This window comes from Pogonomyrmex barbatus, unplaced genomic scaffold, assembly GCF_055798465.1.
Source record: "Pogonomyrmex barbatus isolate J1 unplaced genomic scaffold, ASM5579846v1 scaffold8, whole genome shotgun sequence".
Classification (NCBI taxonomy): Eukaryota; Metazoa; Arthropoda; class Insecta; order Hymenoptera; family Formicidae; genus Pogonomyrmex; species Pogonomyrmex barbatus.
The window spans coordinates 4,548,296-4,568,343 of record NW_028297182.1 but is presented as its reverse complement, the minus strand read 5'-3'; the positions used below and the strand labels follow the sequence as shown (position 1 = coordinate 4,568,343).

At 31.3% G+C, this 20,048-nt stretch overlaps 3 protein-coding genes across 6 annotated transcripts; 1 reads left to right on the top strand and 2 right to left on the bottom strand.

Annotated features, from left to right (window-relative positions):
• Positions 1-897: 897 nt before the first annotated feature.
• Positions 898-13,631, bottom strand: Asx (transcriptional regulator additional sex combs). Of its 4 annotated transcripts, none has more exons than XM_011639646.2 (8): positions 12,833-13,626; positions 11,389-11,672; positions 10,131-11,270; positions 9,696-9,974; positions 8,523-9,401; positions 8,166-8,405; positions 6,989-7,426; positions 898-4,549 (listed from the first exon to the last, which is right to left on the bottom strand). In XM_011639646.2, exons 1-7 carry the CDS (start codon positions 13,158-13,160, stop codon positions 7,010-7,012), a joined length of 3,567 nt encoding a protein of 1,188 aa, XP_011637948.2. In that variant the 5' UTR covers positions 13,161-13,626; the 3' UTR covers positions 898-4,549; positions 6,989-7,009. The 4 variants fall into 4 exon arrangements, with proteins under 4 accessions (XP_011637948.2, XP_011637947.2, XP_011637949.2 ...); XM_011639648.2 differs by lacking the exon at positions 898-4,549 and adding an exon at positions 7,732-7,772 and having other exon boundaries at positions 7,287-7,426; positions 12,833-13,631; XM_011639645.3 differs by having other exon boundaries at positions 898-7,426; positions 12,833-13,625.
• Positions 13,632-16,247: 2,616 nt separating this feature from the next.
• On the top strand, positions 16,248-18,458 carry Rpt6 (26S proteasome regulatory subunit Rpt6). The gene is made up of 6 exons (XM_011639649.3): positions 16,248-16,423; positions 16,508-16,652; positions 16,774-17,184; positions 17,291-17,517; positions 17,589-17,864; positions 18,134-18,458. Exons 1-6 carry the CDS (start codon positions 16,406-16,408, stop codon positions 18,272-18,274), a joined length of 1,218 nt encoding a protein of 405 aa, XP_011637951.1. The 5' UTR covers positions 16,248-16,405; the 3' UTR covers positions 18,275-18,458.
• Positions 18,415-20,033, bottom strand: Pex3 (peroxisomal biogenesis factor 3). Its single transcript, XM_089083640.1, has one exon. The coding sequence runs from the start codon at positions 20,031-20,033 to the stop codon at positions 18,915-18,917; it is 1,119 nt and encodes a 372-aa protein (XP_088939766.1). The 3' UTR covers positions 18,415-18,914.
• Positions 20,034-20,048: the final 15 nt, after the last annotated feature.

Here is a 20,048-nt window from a genome sequence, read left to right as displayed (position 1 = left end):
TGTAACGAATGTCATAATAAGATAATATACTAGCGCAAAGCCCTTTTTTCATATCGTTAATTATGCTTTATCGATGTGTCTTGCCTCTACGCTTTTTCCCTTATTTTCTTATGTTCTTCTTTTGTACGGTGAAACGGTGAAGTGTGTGCTCAATAGATCGTTTATATTCGAACACTTTGCATGCGGATGATTCTATGGATACAAGATGGAGTTTAGCAAAAGCTGCGTTAACTTTGTGACAGACAATTTAAACTTTTAAAGTGTTTAACTGTAGGAAGTTAAATTGTAGAATACATAGAACTGCACACATATCATCTGTATGCAAAGTTTGAAATAAAAAATATATATGCTTCGAGTAATACTTTTGCAATTTCAGAAGAGAACTTTTATTTCTTCAACATCTCGCGTCCCGCATTCGCGATTATTAAAATATCATACGCAAATTGTACATTATTATTAAACTGTTTTTAGGTGTACTGAAGATAGCGTAATGTAATAGTATTTTTTTAATATATGTGAATGATGTTAGAGAGCGATTGAGAGAAAAAGAAGAGAAAGATTGAGATTTTGGGGCAAAATTGATTTCTTTTGAACCAATCTATATGGGCAACCGAAAAATTTAAATAGCATCATAAAAATATTAATCATAAATATTGTAAATATTAAAAATATTAATTATAAATTATAAATATTTAAAAAAGGAATTTCATTTTCGAGATATATTTTATCTAGTTCATGTTTGGATATGCTTTAGACTGTTTATTCGCTCAAAAAGAGAAAGCTATCTCGAATATTGGCCTCGTTCCCATTCTGAGTTCGATTTGTAATTGATAAGATATATAAGCAAAACTTAATGTTTCTTTTATATAGAATTTCCACTAAATAATTAATTAGATGTTTCTAATGTAAGTAGTTGTTTGAAAGTTTATTTAATAAATTTTTAACTCTCGTTTCATAATCTTATAAGTAATTCTCAGTCGCTTATAATTACGTTTATCTCATAAATTTCTTTCTTAATATAATGGAACAAGATTTGCATATACGTTAAAATAATATGGGACTATTTTATAATTTTTCAACTAATAGTCTCGTCAACGAATTGAATTATTAACCAGCGTTTCCGTTAACGCTATATTCATATATATATACTTAAATGATGAGCACAGTTCAAAATTAATTTAAATTTTTAATTTGATCATTTATAACATTAGTACTTTATACTGTAGAATATAACTTGATGTTGCTCTGGTATATCGAGTAAAAATTAGTTTTATATACATATTAAAATTTGCGGTTCCAAAATGTAAATTTATGCAGCATGGATCTATGCGCGTGCAAGTAAAAAAAAAAATACAAACAAAATATTAGGATTTCTGCGAAGAAAGGCAAAATTGTTTTCGGATTAAAATAAATAAGATAAGCAAACAATTTTCCAACAACAGAACGCAGCGGTGAGTAATTAAATGTGTGCTGCATATTAAAAATGGTTGTGAAGATATTAAAATAAATACATATGTAGAATTATCTACTCATCTACTATATATAATGAATACAATTTATCAATCGAAACAGTTTGTTATAAAATCTATTTAATTGGCTGCGTAAGTAAAATGCCATACACCGCGATATAGCTTCACTCATAATTTATTTACTTATGCTATGTACCAGAAATTCGTAAGAAAATCAAATAATATTTACGAGCAATAATTGTCTTTTTCTTTTCATTTAAGCCGCATATAATATATATATAATTCAGTCCGTCTATATGTTATGATATAGTTACACATCCAGTGTAAGTCTGTACATATGTATAATCGGTTAGTCCTACATTTTATATCGTAATAAACATAAGTTATATCTCTTTCTAATATTAGTTAACATTACGGCGCCAATTGTATTACAGTAAAGTATCTCGATATATGTAGGTAATGCCTTTCTCGCAGCTTCTGTAATATTTATTCAAAATACGCATCGAATGTCTTGTAATTATAATGTACATTTGCATATTAAACAACTTCTCATATTAAACACGTATTAATCTTTATCGACCCACAATCTAATTATGTTTGCTGCGTAATTGCAAAAGTATTTATTAAAAATGTATATATCGAACGTTCTTTAATTGTGATATACTTGTACATTAAATAACTTCTCATATTAAACGTATATTACTTTATTTACATTTGAGCGACGGATACAGAGTAACTTTTATCGAATTGTAATACTAGTTACTATCTTTACCGAAATAAACATTATAATCAAGATATCAGTAAGTAACATGATTAAAAATATTTAAGAGAAGTATGACACAATTATGCAATGCGTATTTCTTAAACTTCATTAAGTATCTATAAATAGACAAAGCGGGGCGATAACATGTTAAATCAATATAAAATAATTTTACAGAAAAAGAAATAACAGAAAAAGATTCATCGAATTCATTATATATATATTTCATATTATATATATATATATATATATATATATATATATATATATATATATCTCATATATATAATGTTTCTTCGAAAAAATATAAATGATTTAATTTATATTAATGATTTAATATACAATAGAGCCAGCAAATAAATATAAAGCTTAAATTCTGGTACGTTCTTACATATGATTTAGCACATTATTGCCTCAAAAATCTTCAATTGTTTAAATCCTTAACAATGACAGGTCTAATTCTGATTGTATACACATAGAAAGAGAGACGAGATAGAATGAATATAATGTACATAAAACTTATTATAATGCTGTAACTGCACACCGTGACATCTCCGATCTCAGTCATATTTTCTGTTGTCTTATTTTCTTTACTTCCATAGTAAATGTAATTTTCTAACGTAAAATGCAACTATAACATTATATATACGCGTGTATGTATTTATGCGTTAGCACAAAAGTTTAACAACTAACAAAAGACTAGTGCTGGCTAATCCTGCATTAAATATATAAAATTGTTGATAAAATAGTTATTTCGCAAAATAAGTTTTATGTAAAATTCTTATAAACATAAATAATCAGTCATTACTAGTTATTATATTATATATAAATTCCATGCACAATACAATTTTTAGAAATAACTTTTTAATACATTAAAATATTTTCGATAAATATCAAAAGAATATTATTTTTTATCAGTTTTATCATCTTACTAACACATTGTTGTCCGATTGTTTTAAAAAATTAAGGCCTGTCACCAGTTCTCTTCTATACAAATCAAAATTAAAATATATACATTTTCCATTATGAAAAATCGAATAATTATAACTAATTATTTCGCAGACTATACATTTGCTAAAGACACAAATTCGTCATGAATTAAATATTTTAATTTTAAATTGTTAGAAATTTTTATAGAAAATATAGTATACTTAGATATTTTTATAGATTATTAGTTCTTACGTTATAATTTTCCATATTAAGTCTTGACAATTAAATTTCAAATTCAATTAAAGAAAGTTGACTTAATTAAAATATTAATATAATTTTATTATCTCTATTTGTATTCTCGAATTTTATTTCATTATTTCATTATTAAGTTACTTATTTTGAAATATAACTTTCATCGTTATATAATTCTATGATTATCTGCAATATATATATATATATATATATGTATATCTGGATCTTTATCGCTGGAATATAGCTACCACTTTTACGTATTCAACAATTAAATTTATGCGCTTTTAGTTATGAATAATGATAAACTCGCAAATAGTATCCAGCTGTTGATCAATCTGTATCAATCTGACAAAGGAAATGAGCCACTTGTTCTGATTTCTTTTCTCCTTTACCTTATATAAATAAATCATTCATTTAAGGAAAAAGAGATATCATTTAAGGAGAAAGAGTAAAGAAATCAGAATAACTAAAGATGATTATGATATGCATCTACCAGCGATGTTCGGGTGTACAGTTATAGCAATATGAATATAATGTATACATTGTATATGCAATGATTCAAGTTAAGAAGTCCAAGACAGTAATCTAAAACTGCTAAAAACTGTTTCTAAGTCCAGATTTCGGTCTTAGAAGGATCATTACTGCATTATTTGTACTGCATAACATATTTCTAGATGTACTATAAATCAGAGCATACAGATAAAATTATATCAATAATCATACTGTTCGCAATTTCTCAATAAATCATTCCTTGGTCTAACTAACAACATTAAAGAACTAATTGTAACAAAGTGAGAGATAAAATCAAATAATACAGACTACATATCTGTATATCTATGTTAGAGCTATGAATATCTAGTTACTTCTCTTATTATTTGCATTAAATCCTTAATCTTAATCAATTAATCATTTTCATGATATATTACTGTACTGTTCCTGTACACAATGTCCGGCAATACTAGTTTGACATACAACATGTACTAATACATGTGCAAAAGGTAATCTGAACTATATTAAGACTTTGAGAGTTCAGTAGATGATATTCTATATTCCAAAGGAATGATTAAAAGAGAGCATGTACAAAGGATTCGTCGTTTTAGCTTCGAGATCAACATGTACAGGAATATCCTCTACGCAGCTATAATAAGAATAAATTCGTGTTAATAAATAAATAACAAACATACATATTACAGAGTGTGATGTTTAGTGGAAGACTGTATTAAGAGTCGGTATATAAGAGATTAAACTTTTCATATTAAACTTTTTATAAACAAGGGTCTCGAGAATACAGTTGAAATATTGGAATCGGCGGTCAGATACACATATATTATATTATATAATATATGTGCATCAATACATCAGTGCAGATAATATTGTTAATAAGTAAGATGATTATAAATGAAGTAAATATAATTTTTTGCAATAGTAATACATATGAAATGGCAATGTTACATAATAAGAAATATAAAAGGTACAAAAAGGTTATTAATAAATAATATAATAAATAAACGTAGAAGTGATATATAAATATATGTATAGTATAGACTAGAGTTTGATTAAACAAAAAAAAAATAAACATTGCGTACAATATTCTCAGAAGCTTGTTTAGATAATTTTTTCGTCAAATATATTAAATGTTTTTTTTTTTTAATTTTATTTGTGTAAAAAATATTTAAAAGTGTAGAAATATCTATAACCCATAAATTAACAAGCATTCAAAATGCTATCAAAGAGGTAATCAAATTTCAATCAATTATTCAATGAATTACCAATTCCTTTTTACTAATTCCAAAATTGAATATTGCTATGTTTATAATACGAATTAACTTTTTTAATATTTCGTGTACAATATAAAGTTTATGAAATGCGTTATATGAAAAGCTCATTAATTTTACTATGTATTAGTAATTCATTATAAGTATACATCAATTTGTAATAAAATTATAGTAAGCAAGATAACAGAATAAAATGTTCTATAATTATATTTTTTTTTATCTGTTGTATAAAGTTGCAATGTTTTGAATCTTTCAATACCTACAACTGTATCCTTCATTACCCTTAATCTGCATAAACTTCCGTTAATATTAAGAGTGCTGAGCAATATTTTATAATTTTTAAATTAAATGATTTAATGAGTACATTACAGTCAAATGGATAACTTTTATAAACAGCCAAAATTAATTTTGTTATTTTTTTGCTTTGGAATATTAAAACGCACAAAGCATGAGAGAAAAAGAAGACAGAAAAGGAAGAATTACTTCTGATACATACCTTCTATATAAAAAAAATAAAATCTTAAAATGAAAACTATGACATATAGTAATTTTACAATATTTAAAATTTAAAAAAAAGTTAAAAAACTTAGAAAAAGAACTTAAAAAAAAATTAATTTTTTCATTATAAAATATAAAATATAATATATAAATTTTTACATTTTTAATAAAATAATAGCGTTTTCATTTGCAGTGATTTTTAATCCGGGTTAATGCTACACTTGATACACTTCCTACAGTCTTTTTCATTCTTTCTTTTCTAATACTTACATCCTATAATTATTTCGCATAGATACAGGAAGCTATGACAGTGCAGTGGATCAAAACCCACTACAATCGAAAATACTATAAGCCTGCACTAGCTTAAAGTGTAATTTGCAAAATGATTTTATCAAATCATTATATCATAATATAATAAAATTTAATAATTTTATTATATTATTAATTTTTTTGTAATGCATCAAAAAGAAAATATAAAAACATAGAGCTCCTTTATAAAAAGAGAATATAAATATTAGTTTTCATTTATTAGTTTTTAGTTTTATTTGTTATTCATTATAGGAATTGAAACAAATTATTCTGGCAATCAATTGTAGCAAACGAGAATATTTGCATTATCCATTTGATTGAGTGATATTCATATGTAATGTATATCAAATTCAAGAGCAATATTTATTAATTAGGTAAAATTAGATAACTCAATATATTCCTCATACAAAATATGGCATTCTATCAAATACTGATCGCGATGCATTTAGCAGATTGTTACAGAAATATTGCTCCCGAACTTTTCGATTACTTGTGATATAACGATTACTTGTGATTATATTCTATTATGAATATGTTTGCATGCTTATACGCTTATGTGTAATTATACATACGTATTGTATACAGCGTGTCCCAAAATTAAATATTTTTTTAATATCATGTCTGAGCGCGCGAAATGTTAGCTTTAATTAGTCAACTTTAATCGTTAATAATTTAAAAATTATTACAGCCTTGATATTTTCGTATTAGAATTTTCGTCTTAAAATCTTACAAAATAAATTAAAATATTTACCGTCAATTTTGGGACCTGTATACATATGGCTGTATGTATGTGTATATTAGAGGTGTATATTAGAGATGTGTATATTAGAGGTGTGTGTGTATGTGTGTGTGTATGTGTGTGTGTTATACACATACATAAATTTATTAACATAATAACGCACATATTTCAGCAACGAATATATTCAGTATTTTCTATTCATCAATTAAATGCTCAGCACTCTTATTTTATAACGGATTCAATTTTATACACAAACCGTTGGATAAAGATGGAGTGATTAACGTATGAGGCAGGTAGCACAGATACGTTGAGGCCCGATGCAGTCATCGTGGCAAAAGGCACCACACTGCCGACAAATTACCATAGCTCCTCGCATATTACATTCACACGGGGGTGGCGGATCGCCGCCAATAATCATGCCGGGTGCACCTGGTTCCGCACCGCCCGTCACCCTGCTGTCCGCGCCTCTTGCTTTCAGAGTGACGGCTTGATGAGAACCCTCCCCAGCGCTCGCCGGTCTTCCTCGCACCAAATGAACCCCAACGCCCATCCCTGCGATTTGCGGCGGTAATGGAGGAGCAGATGATGCTCTCGGTGCACTGTCCCCAACTCCCGTCCTTTGTACAAGTATGTATTGCCCGAGACCGTTGCTGGTGGTAGAACCAAGTTGTGCTATAGGAGTACTTTCTGTAACCTACAAGGCATTAGGAATTTGATTAATAAAATCATTATAAAAATGGAACGTAACTTGAACTGGTATAATACATGTTCAAGTTACTTTTGACCGACAGTAGAAATATATTATTAAATGACATTTCAATTATAGCACTCTAGTCCGTTTGGTCGCATAATAAGTGCGCTTGTTCATCTTTATCATCATATTTGCATAAATAAATTTTTGTAGCATTGCACGTCGCTCGTTGCTGATAATTAAAGTCGCACTATCTCTACTGCGTTTAGAAACCCAAAACTAATGTAAAGATTTGTTTATTTAGGTACCTGTATGATACCGAGATCACAAGCGACCCGTGAGATTAGCACTGTACACACAGAAAAGTATGAAATAGTATGCGTGTACATCAGATATTCAATATATATATTTCGTACAATAAAAGAGAAATGTCAAAAGATAAAGTCAAATTAAAAATATATTTATAGTAAAAAATGTATTTTGCACAGTTATTTCTTATAATGTATTTCCTTAATCTTGCTCTTATAAGATTTATTATAATTTTATTAAGATTTCTTAAAACTTATCATATTTGTTATATATCGCATCTTCTATTTGCTTTATTTATATCTCACAGAAATATCAAAATCACAAGATTAATATTAGTATATTTATCCTGAATATGACAAATAATGTATGTAGAAAAAAGCATAGGTAAATATTTATAGTGACAATTAGTATATATGCAATAAATATCACGTACTTCCGTTGATGCAGCTTGACGTGCAGTAGCAAATACGTGTCTCAACATAACTGCTTGTGTCTTATTTTGAGCTTGTTTATTGTGTTGTATCGCTTGCTGTGCTTTCTGGGGTTTGACTGTCGTCAAGGTGCGTCCGCCAGATTTATTAGTTGTAAATGCACCATCTCCTCTAGCAAGCAAACTAGGCGGTGGCTTTAAATGGGCCTTCAGTTGATCTCTATTAGGTGAACTTTGTATGACCTGAAATAATATCAGCGTTCCTACATTTATTAACGTAATGCACATTGCACGTCCGATAAATTCGTATCTTCGTAACATTCCATATATAATTTTAAATGGGATATTAAATTGATTTACCGCTTGACATATTTGATAGCTGCGTTCTAAGTTGACAGCACCCGGAGGCTCTTTTGTAGAACTTCTTGATCTACCTCCTCCTTGTTCTTTATTACTGTTTCTGGAACCTCTTTGGCTACCTTGATTCGACATACGCGAAGGTCGCGACGAAACTGTTACCGATGGTCCAGCGTATTGCTGTTGCTGCTGCTGCTGTGGCGTTTGCTGTTGCTGTTGTTGTTGTTGTTGATGCACAGTGGCCGCGATTTGTCGAGGTTGAGCAGAAGTAGCGCTCTGGTGTTGAATAACGATCGCATTTTGCGTACGATTCTGAGATTGTACTCCCATCGTAGTCGGGAGAGTATTTTGCACTTGGCCTGGCGTCACAACGGTGTTCTGAGTCACATTACTGCGTGCACTATTATTTTGAGTACTTATTTGAGTAATGGTATCCTGTGTTCTTATCATATTAACTTGCGCGGTGTTATTTTGCTGAGGCTGAAGTTGGGCTGAGATCGTAGACGAATTATTCGCCAACGAAGACGTTTCTTGATCCGAATTAAAGCTCGTTTGTACAAATCTGATAGATTGCAATTGCGGAAACGCAATAATCGGTGGACTCTGCGACTGCAAACTCTTCATAACGCAACTGTTTCCCGGTGTGCTGATGGCTAAGCCATCAGATTGAAACGTGGTTCCTTGAACAACCGGTAATTGAATACAATTAACGGACTCCACGTTGGTATCCGTATTGATAAACTGTTGCGAAGAAGTCGTAGAGTCGGTCGTCGTGGAGGTTTCGCTGCATTCATCCTGTGTTGTTACTGTGATATTAGCTGCTACTGATCCATCAAGAGCAGCTGCTACTAAAGGCCAAGGTACCTGCAGCTCTTCTTGCGTCTTTGCAAAAATAAAGAATATAAATTAGTATAAAACTTTACAATTTTATATAATTTTATCTAATATATTACATATATACATATATACGTATTACATATATTACCATACTTTTATTTCTCAAATAAACATTGAAAAAAGATCGATCATTACTTTATCTTTATTTTAGATTATAAAAACATATTTATGTATTTACTTTTATTTATGTTGTTATTTGTCTGTTTATATACTTATGTGTTTATATATAAATTTGCTAGTATGTATAAATAAAAATAAATAGAATTATTATATATTTACCCTATTATTGTTATTGATATTATTAACAGTAGGATCCACTGTCCAACTACATTCTAACATTTCAGAACACACATAATTATTTGCCTCTCGCAGAGCTTCATCCTCATTACCAGCGTTTACATCTGTTTCTGTAGTATCTTCGGCTTGACCAGATACTACTTGCTGTTCGGTTACTTCTGCATTTGTTGAAGCTATTTCCATTCCCTCAAGAATCGGATATATTATCTCTTCTGGACATCCCGAAATTTCTTCATACATTTCGCGCATTTCCCCTCGTACCTAACGTAATCAATAGCTTTTAATCACAGCTTGGAGACAATACGATAACAATAGTATTTCTATTTTTTTAAGATAATGCCAAGATTATGCCTAACATTAATATATTTATGATTGTTTTGTGTTCGAGATATGATAAAAAGATATATTTTTACTTACCTCGAGCTCATGAATACGTTGTAAAGTTTCACTATCAATTTCCATTCCTTCTGGAATTTGCGATTCGCTATCGGCTGCATTTTCGTGTGACGTCTGTGTTGCTTCAACTTGATCGCTATTCATTAAACTGGTATCCTCTATACCGATATTTGCGGGCCTGACTTGATCTTGCGGCGATGAACTTTCAAGGATACTCGTAGTCTCACAATCTGATATCTGATAAATCTGATCGCTGGATATTTGTGAAATCTGTTCCTTTGAGATCTGAGAAATTTGATCTATGGATGTTTGTGATATATATTCGTTGGATAACTGCGAAATTGATTCTCCGGATGTGTGCGATGCACGTTCTATCTGTTCGCTTGATCTGGGTGACGAATTATCATCAGGTAATAGCACAGTGTCCTCTTCCGACGCTTCGATCACGTTGCTTTCTATAGGTTGCAAATTTTTCTCGCTCGACGAAAAATCTGTTTCTTCCTCGTAAACATTCGCAATGCTTTCTTGACAAATCTGCCTTGCAATGTCATTAGCCTCAACTATATCTTGTTTCTCACAGATATCCGTAATCTTGTCGACTTCTTCTATTTTATTTTCATTTGTCTGAATATCTTCTGTTATTTCTATGGAATTCACTTGTATGGATTGCATGGAGTCATCCAAATGTTTCTCGTCAGTCAAATTATCTGATAATGTGTTATAATCCAAAGGCATCAAATTTTGTTGCACCTCTTCAGAATTAGCTAGATCGTCGGAACTTTTTATGCTGATTTCGGTCTTGCAGCTAGTAGTATCGACCTTATCTTCTGTCATTACAATGGGACAGACAGCATGTTCTGATGTGGGAATATCCACGTTAGATTCCAGACGAAGTCTTAAACTTGAACGTGTTACTGCACCACTAGAACGTGACTCGGTAATATAATGAAGATTCGATTTAAGTTTAGGCTCTCGCTTTTCTCCCCATATCGGTTCAAAATGTTTCACCTTCCATGGGTCTAACTTATTCTTATCTCGTTCCGCTTCCATCTTCAGGCGTTGTTGATTTTCTGGAGTAAATTCTCCTTCTGCTAAACGTTTCCGCCATTCTAAGCAAGCTCTCGCAAAAAATTCATTATTCAGTCCAGAGATAGCAGCGTCCTAGGATTAAAACAAAATAATACAATCATGTTAAATCTAATCAAAGAGAAGCTTGCAATTTCTAAATAATTGTTCAATCATATGTGTAAAAAGAATTAAAATATTCAATTATACATACTGTTGAGTCAATTATGTTGGATACCTGTCTATCTACAGCAGGCAGGAGTTGTGCAAGCTTCCGTTGATACAGTGGAGGCAAGCCTTGAAATGTATGCCTATTTAATAGAGCGCGTAAACTCGTGCTTGCTAAGATGCTCGCTGGTGATTCTAAATCCACGAGACCAGCCTCTAATTGCGCGGTCGCTGATAGCCTTTTCGTAGATCGCCTGCGACTTGATTTCAAGCTAAATCCAGGTAAACTAGCCAAGACTTCTCTCATTGTGGCAGCAGGTTCTTCCGCTGCTGCATTCATACAAAATATAAAAATGATCATTTATTATCGTTTCAGCAATTAAAAATAAAGCTGTTTTACTACAATTCTTAAATTCCATTTTACATAAAAAATCTAAAGAAATAAAATAAATTGTCTTATGTAGTATTATTAGTAGTAATTATTTATTCAAATAAATATAAATATTAGTATTAGTATTATTATATTAGTATGCATGTTTATAATAAATATAATGAAAATATAAATGTTTATATACCAAATATTAATCAGTTTTCTTATTAACATTAAAAAATCCATTCTTGATAACACGTTGACTGCCCAAGATAAAGTATGTATGTTTTCTGCAAAGCTCAAATTCACGGTTCACTGCGAGATCATCACATTGTCACCCTTATTTGGGTAACAAAAGTCTCTGCAGAAATTTACTCATCACTCAAATATGAGTAATATGGCAATCAACGTGATAAACATATCATGATTAGAAATACCAAAATACAACATTAATTACAAGATGTAATCCCATAGTTATAGACAATTTATTTTATCAAAGCAGTATGCACAATAAACAAATGCATCAATAAACAGATATTTAAATTTAAAATTATAATTATGAAATTATTTTGGGAGTGATATTTTTTTCCCTCACCTTTCATTCTCCTATTTGAACATCTCAACATTATTTTGTGATATTAATCAATAATTATGTTATCTATCGAATTGAATATATCATACGCACAAAATAATACATGCTAATGAAATATTAATTTATATGATATATAATCATAATATATACCAAATAATGCCAAATATATCATAATACCAAATAAATACATATTAATTATATGAAGAAAGCCAATGGGATTGAATTTTTTTTATATCAATTGTTATAGCATTGCATTAGTAACTGTTACAATCACAAGAATATAAAAACTGTATAAATGATTGATTTGTACAACTAATTTATATAAATAATTTATATAACTTATTGCAAATATAATAATCTGACCATTTAATATGTTAAATGATCCTTCGATTCGTTATGATGTCATGCAAAGGAAACATTATGATATTCTCGCTGCAACAAATAAGCGTTCAGAGACCATCGAATCCTTTCCCTGAATGAAAAATGGATACAGAGACAAAAGCAGACTTTGCAGGATTCAGAAATTACCGGTGTTGACGTGCTGTACATTATTGACCGGTGACGGTGGATCGTTCGGCGGTGGCGGCGGTAGTGGTTTCACCACGATCCTGGGCAATGTGCGGGAATTGCCCGCCGCTATCGTCGTGTTCTTCCTGCGCCGTTTGGCTTGCTGTCGCAACGCGTGCTTAATGACCTTCTTGCTGTGCACCATGCTAGAGTAGCCGGAGCAGCCCGGGATAGTCTCGCACCCTTCGCCCTTGCCCAGTTCCATGTCCGCGTCCATGACGGCGCCTACGGCTTTGACATCGTCGGCAAGGGGAATGTCAGGGCACGCGGTGTAGGCCTGCCGCGGCATAGCGTTAGATCGCGCACTGACGTTTCCGTACGTTGCATTCCATCCTCGCCGCGGTATATATATACCTAAGGCTCACAAATGTGTCCTATCTCCCCGAGATATAAACATAACATGTCTCTTTCTTCTTTCCTTTCTCTCTCACTCTCCGTCCCGCTCGCTCGTTCTTTCTCCCTCACCAGTGGCGACCGAATGACATTTTTGTCGGACCAGTCAGATTACGCTGTGAAAGATCTCAGGGGAACTGTTTACGTCATTTCGCTCCCCGGGAGTTCGTCAATTGCGCGGGATTACATTGAGCGGCGAAACGTTACAAGTCTCTCTCAATCGCTTAGCGAAATACCATCCGGGAAAGTGGGGAAGCTTCCGCTTCTTTCGGCCATAGTATGGCCGCCATACTGTATTTACATATTTATGCCGCGGGAACGTCATCGATGTAGATGCACGACTCGTTTTGCATCAACGACGCGTTTATTGCGTACCGAAGTAATGCATACGTGTATACATATATGTATATGTACAGACCTGGGGGTCGATCATGTAACTTTTTCCCTAGGGCGGAACGTGAAAAGTGAAAAGTTTCACGTGAACTTACGATCATGTACGATTCTGCGGGATCATGTAACTCTGTCAAACGTGAAAATGTGAAATTTTTCACGTGAACTTTTTCGCCATGTACCTTGGTGACGGAAAGGCGGAAATCTAGGGAATTAATAAATATGCTTCGGAATTAGAGCTGTGTTAGGATTAAATGTACATATACGTAGTACATATACAATTAAAATATGTATATAATAAAATAATTTTCATTAGCTATAAAACCTATAAAATTATGTTTCATGATTTCACTTTCCACGCATCCAAGTTACATACATAATCGTTGTACGTGAAAAGTACGTTTCATGTGAAATGTCAAGGTGTGAAAAATGAAAAATAAAAAGTAAAAAATAAAAAATAATAAATTTCATGTAAAGTTACATGATTGATCCCAAGATGTGAAAAATTAAAAATAAAAAGTAAAAAATAAAAAGTGAAAAATTTCACGTAAAGTTACACGATTGACCCCCTGGTTATATATATATAAATTGCGTTTTTGATAAAATAGACTTGAATCATGGAATAAGAAAATTATTGATGAGATACATGATCCATTTTAGTACATAAGTAGACAACGAATTAAAAGCGCTGTGTAAATCTTCTGATTGTTCCATTCGCTCCAATTGGACATGTCCATTCATATCGATTGATACTTAGAAATTTTTCAACAAACCACTTCTCAGAAAGTTTAATATTTAAAAATCAGGGCAGGAGAGACTGTGGAGATCCCTATCTTAGACGAATTTCTATAATTTCATTCATATTATGGCTAAAATATTGAGAAATTTGCAACGTATTGAAAATCAAAAGATTACCCGCAGGTTCCTCTAGAGCAATTTTTATTAAAAAAAGCAAGAATAAATAATTTATCTAATGTTAGAGACATTACAATAAGAGACTGGCCACGACTCTGATCCACCAATCAGAAACTGGCCATGATTAGAGACACTACAATCAGAGACTGGTGACGACTCTGATCCGCCATGTTTTGGCTAAATCCTAGAAAGATAGAAATATACACCATCCTCACTCTACCAATAACGTATTTTGATTGGAAGCGTCCCGTTTGACACGTTACAATTGGATACAGCCACTTACAGCGACCGATGCTTGGAGATTTTCCACTGGATTAACTAATCAAATAATTTTATTTAAAACTGGCCAATCGACAACGTGGTCAATTGGGCGCTATCCATTTTGGTTAGAGTGAAAAAATATACATCTCACTCTAATCAATAACGATATTTTTTACTTTGCATGTACATTGATTTAAGTATATGTTGTGCATGTGTATTAAACACGTGGAAAGCGTGCTAATATATTATTAAATAATAAAGATACTAAAATTGCAAAATATAGTCATAAATTAATTAATTGTGATAAATCAATATAAAAAAATGGATGAATATTCATTTTTTTACTTAAATTTTATTTTATATTGTAATAAAGTTTGTTTATAATAATAATAAATATGTATAATAATCCATCCTAAAAAAAGGCATAACACCGATACTGCATCTTTCAAAATTTTCTCAAAGTTTATTGTTGATGCTTTTCCGAGCGGACCGAGTCTCTCGCTGCGCTAACTTTGTGAATAGCTGTTATTGTATTTCACAGAAGATCGTTTTGACACCCGTTTGACCACGTCTCGATTGACCACTAGCCACTCACAGGGGCCAGCGTCTAAAATTTTTCCACTGTTCAAGCGCTGTGAGTGGCTAGTGATCAATCGGATGTCACCCTTTTGACAATTGTGTATCAAAAAGTTAAAAATATTATAGTGTAACAGTAGTATAATAATATTATATTAATTTTTGCTTTTGTGTTAAAAAAGATAAATAGCGAAAAAAAAAATTTTAAATCGTTAAAGGATATATATTAATAAATTGGTAATATAATTATGTAAAATAAAGTTTTATAAATATACACATTTTATTACCTTTAAAACGCTTATGTTTTTAAATAATAATATTACAATTTAAGATTAATTATAGTTAATGTATTTGAAAATAAGGGAATAGCCAAAAGATGGCGGACCAATCAAAAATTGCTTTTTTGTGATCAATCTCTTATTATAATGTTTCTAGTAGTGCTAAGTGGACTGTACTCGTAGTTTCTATAGGCTGCATTCCGATATTCACTGCCAGTATTGAAAATATATAGTTCAGGTCATGTATATTATAGATTTTCTTGCAGTGAATATCGGAACGCAGCCCTAGTCTGATGTAACTAGATTTGCACAACTTTTATATATAACGCATAAGTGTCGGTCCATAATAGGTGATTTAAGCTTTAAGAAGTAAGAAATTGACCAATTATAATCGAATATGAAAAGAACACTCGACTATGATTAGTCAATTTCTTACGGCTTAAAGATTAAATACTTATTGTGGATCGACACTAAGAAAATCTACCATCCCAGAATAAAAATGAAGAATTTTGATTGGTTGATTTTCTCATGCGTTGTGTAAATGTCTCCCGCCCTAAATCTTGCATGTAAAAAGAATTTAATGTCGGCTGAAAAGAGTGACAAGCGAGAAGTGACGTGTTCAACGAATTTTGGAATGAGTGAGGTTAGATTGTCGCGCCTTTGACTGAATAACGATATATCGAATATTTATCTAAAAAACTTTATTACCATTTCGTCAGCCATGACGCTCACAAATAAGGTAAAAAAATATCGTGCAATTAAAAATTATGATTAAGAATTTTCTATTCATGTATATCCAACTCGAGCGTTCGAAATTTTTCAGATGGATATTGACGAGAAGAATGCTAAGGGAGAAGGTTTCAAACCGTATTACATTACGAAGATTGAGGAATTGCAGTTAATTGTCGCTGAAAAAAGCCAAAATTTACGGAGACTCCAAGCACAGCGTAATGAACTCAACGCTAAAGGTTAGTTATTTATTTTGAATTAGACATAAGTGCTATACAAGATTTCATAGGTTTGATTTTTTATGATCTTGAAAAAAGAAGATCTTGAATATTTTAATTATGTAATTTTTTTCTTTGACAGTGCGTATGTTGCGAGAAGAACTACAGCTTCTGCAAGAACAGGGTTCCTATGTAGGGGAAGTAGTTAAACCTATGGACAAAAAGAAAGTTCTAGTCAAAGTACATCCGGAGGGTAAATTTGTAGTGGACATAGATAAAAACATCGATATTAATGATGTAACACCAAACTCGCGCGTTGCCCTACGTAATGAAAGTTATACTCTACATAAAATATTGCCGAATAAAGTTGATCCACTTGTCTCTCTTATGATGGTGGAAAAAGTGCCAGATTCTACATATGAAATGGTTGGAGGTTTAGACAAACAAATAAAGGAAATAAAAGAAGTCATAGAATTACCAGTTAAGCATCCGGAATTGTTTGATGCTCTTGGAATTGCACAACCCAAAGGTGTACTGCTGTATGGACCACCTGGTAACAATTTACTGTATTCAAAAAACAGATGTGAAACTTTCATGTTGCATAAATATTTTAACTTAACTACCATAATCTATAACATAAATAACATAAAATACTTCAGGTACCGGCAAGACTCTACTTGCAAGAGCAGTTGCACATCATACAGAATGTACCTTTATTCGTGTATCTGGATCTGAATTAGTGCAGAAATTTATTGGAGAAGGTTCGCGTATGGTACGTGAGCTTTTCGTCATGGCAAGAGAACATGCGCCGTCTATTATATTTATGGATGAAATTGATTCCATTGGAAGTTCCCGAATTGAATCTGGATCTGGAGGTGATAGCGAAGTACGTATAAAATATACGCAAACAATATAGCTTTATCTTTTTTAATTATACTATAAATTATATTTTTTCAGGTGCAACGGACTATGTTAGAATTGCTCAATCAATTGGACGGTTTTGAAGCAACAAAGAACATAAAAGTTATCATGGCTACAAACAGAATTGATATCTTGGATCCAGCATTATTACGTCCTGGGCGTATTGATCGCAAGATCGAATTTCCACCTCCAAATGAAGAAGCTCGATTGGATATTTTGAAAATCCATTCTAGGAAAATGAATTTGACACGTGGAATAAATTTGAGAAAGATAGCAGAACTTATGCCTGGTGCATCAGGAGCAGAAGTCAAGGTAAAAAGTAGATTTAGCTTACATTATAACTTCGTGATTGTCAGTATCAAAAATATATAAATATTAAACGTAAATCTAATTATTTGTTCTTAATAAATTATTCTACTTCAAAAAATTATTTAAAAGGATTCTAGATATCAAGGTAGGATCTTAAACTTTGATAAAAAATTTTTGAAAATTTTCCCGTATATTTTTAATAAAAAAAATTATCAAATTTTTCGACATACGATATCTTTTTAAATATTTATTTTAAAATATTTAAATTATAGGGTGTTTGTACTGAAGCTGGAATGTACGCTCTTAGAGAACGCCGAGTTCATGTAACTCAAGAAGATTTTGAGATGGCTGTAGCAAAAGTAATGCAAAAAGATTCCGAGAAAAATATGTCGATCAAGAAGTTATGGAAATAATCAGCTTCGCAATTTTTTTTCATTGATAATCTTCAATTTACTCTTCATATGCAAATCTTATCTTACCAGATAGCAAAGCAATGTATTTAATATATGTATAGATTTAGAAACATCATCTATAAAATTCAAATAAACAAAACTTTATTATGATATCAAGATAATAAAATTTTATTATGTAAAATTATCAACCACATTATTTAAAAATTATTTACCACACCGTTATTAAATACTATTTAATCTGAAACAAATTCTTGTTTACATTACATATCATATACATAATAGCAATGTTATTTATTTAAGTTTCTTACACTTGTCTCTATTGCTTTTAATAACAAATCGCGCTATTTAAATATTCTTCATAATATATATATATGGAATATCTCCTTTTCAGTATATAATTTTATTTGATATTTTGAGATAGAAACATTAGTAAAGAAAGAGTGAAATCATTAACTTTGATCTATGAAGATATAATAAAATTTTGTATATATATATATAATGCTTTGTATAAAATAATCTTGATTTGAATATATAAAAAAAATTCTATGAATTCTAACAAAATTATCACGCTGCATTGTCCAGTCGATAATTAAATTTTCAAGACTGATTGATTTTGGTTGATTTGTAATTAGCCTTACAATTAGCTGACTGCTTCGTAAAGATTCGCCCCGAGTGTTTTAAGATCACTATTTAATATTAGATATTGAAGCCAATCCGCTGCTATATCGTTTGGCATTGGATTATCTGGAACTTGTCCATTTATAATAGGAATAATTTTGGCCAAGGCCATAGTGGTCTTATTAACGTCTACAAATCCACTTGCTTCTTCTCTCAAGTCTGTTAAAATCGAATTTTTGACGCTTGATCCTTCTCTTGAAAGCAACATTCTGTTCTGTGCATCAATTTTGGGAGATTCACTGAAGTATGTAGATATATGATCAATTAACATAACAAATCCACTTCGAATATTTTTCTGCATTAAATCATGCACTTCTTCACTTTCCGATACATCTAGCACTTGATCTCTTAGCTTCGAATAAGTAGACGTGTCACTCTTCTCAATATCCTGTTGTAACGTATAATACGTGAAGTTCTTTACAGGATCTTTCGCACCATCGGCAGATATGGAAGATGTAATCGCCCAATAAATCTGTTCTAAGTCTCTTAGTGTTAACCGCTCCGTCAAGGACAATGAAGTTGTGATCTCAGTGACTTTATTCTTTATGAAACTGCTCAACTCTTTAATACCCTCATATATAAAATAGCTAGAAAGAGCCATATATCTTGCTTGTACTTCATTACCGATAGTTCCATTGTTCACATTCTGCACGCTTTTGTACATATGCCCGCTAATCAAATTAAGCTGAATTCTAAGAAATGTAACTAACATTGTATAAGAATAAATTATTACAGCTGAACGTGTGATTGCTAATACTTTTAATTGATTCCATGATGATATCTTATCAGCTGTGCCATCTCTAAGTTGATTTAAAATAGCTTCTGTATCGTTTTCTTTGACTACAGAGTTTCTTAAAGTCACTGCAAGAGACGAAATCATTTGATTACATGTTCTCTCTGTACTTTCATAGTACTGTCGCTTTTTTGTTCTTTCCATTAGCATTTTTATCTCATTTTCTTGCCATTCTAACAGCTTACGTTGTGTATAGCGTGTAAGGAAAATAATGCTACTAACAACCACACTTCCAAATATAAATTTGCGTCTGTGGCGACTCAGAAATCCCCGAATGCTCGAAAACATATCCAATGATTTATG

Excerpts from the sequence above, each read along its gene's own strand:
- Asx (XM_011639646.2), bottom strand. The coding sequence starts at position 13,160 with ATGCCGCGGCAGGCCTACACCGCGTGCCCTGACATTCCCCTTGCCGAC. Across the intron at positions 11,673-12,832 it reads TGTACAGCACGTCAACACCG|CAGCGGAAGAACCTGCTGCC; the intron begins GTAATTTCTGAA and ends GTATGAATGCAG. Across the intron at positions 7,427-8,165 it reads GTCAAGCTGCATCAACGGAA|GTTACAGAAAGTACTCCTAT; the intron begins GTACGTGATATT and ends AATGCCTTGTAG.
- Pex3 (XM_089083640.1), bottom strand. The coding sequence starts at position 20,033 with ATGTTTTCGAGCATTCGGGGATTTCTGAGTCGCCACAGACGCAAATTT.
- Rpt6 (XM_011639649.3), top strand. Across the intron at positions 17,185-17,290 it reads ACTGCTGTATGGACCACCTG|GTACCGGCAAGACTCTACTT; the intron begins GTAACAATTTAC and ends AAAATACTTCAG. Across the intron at positions 17,865-18,133 it reads CATCAGGAGCAGAAGTCAAG|GGTGTTTGTACTGAAGCTGG; the intron begins GTAAAAAGTAGA and ends TTTAAATTATAG.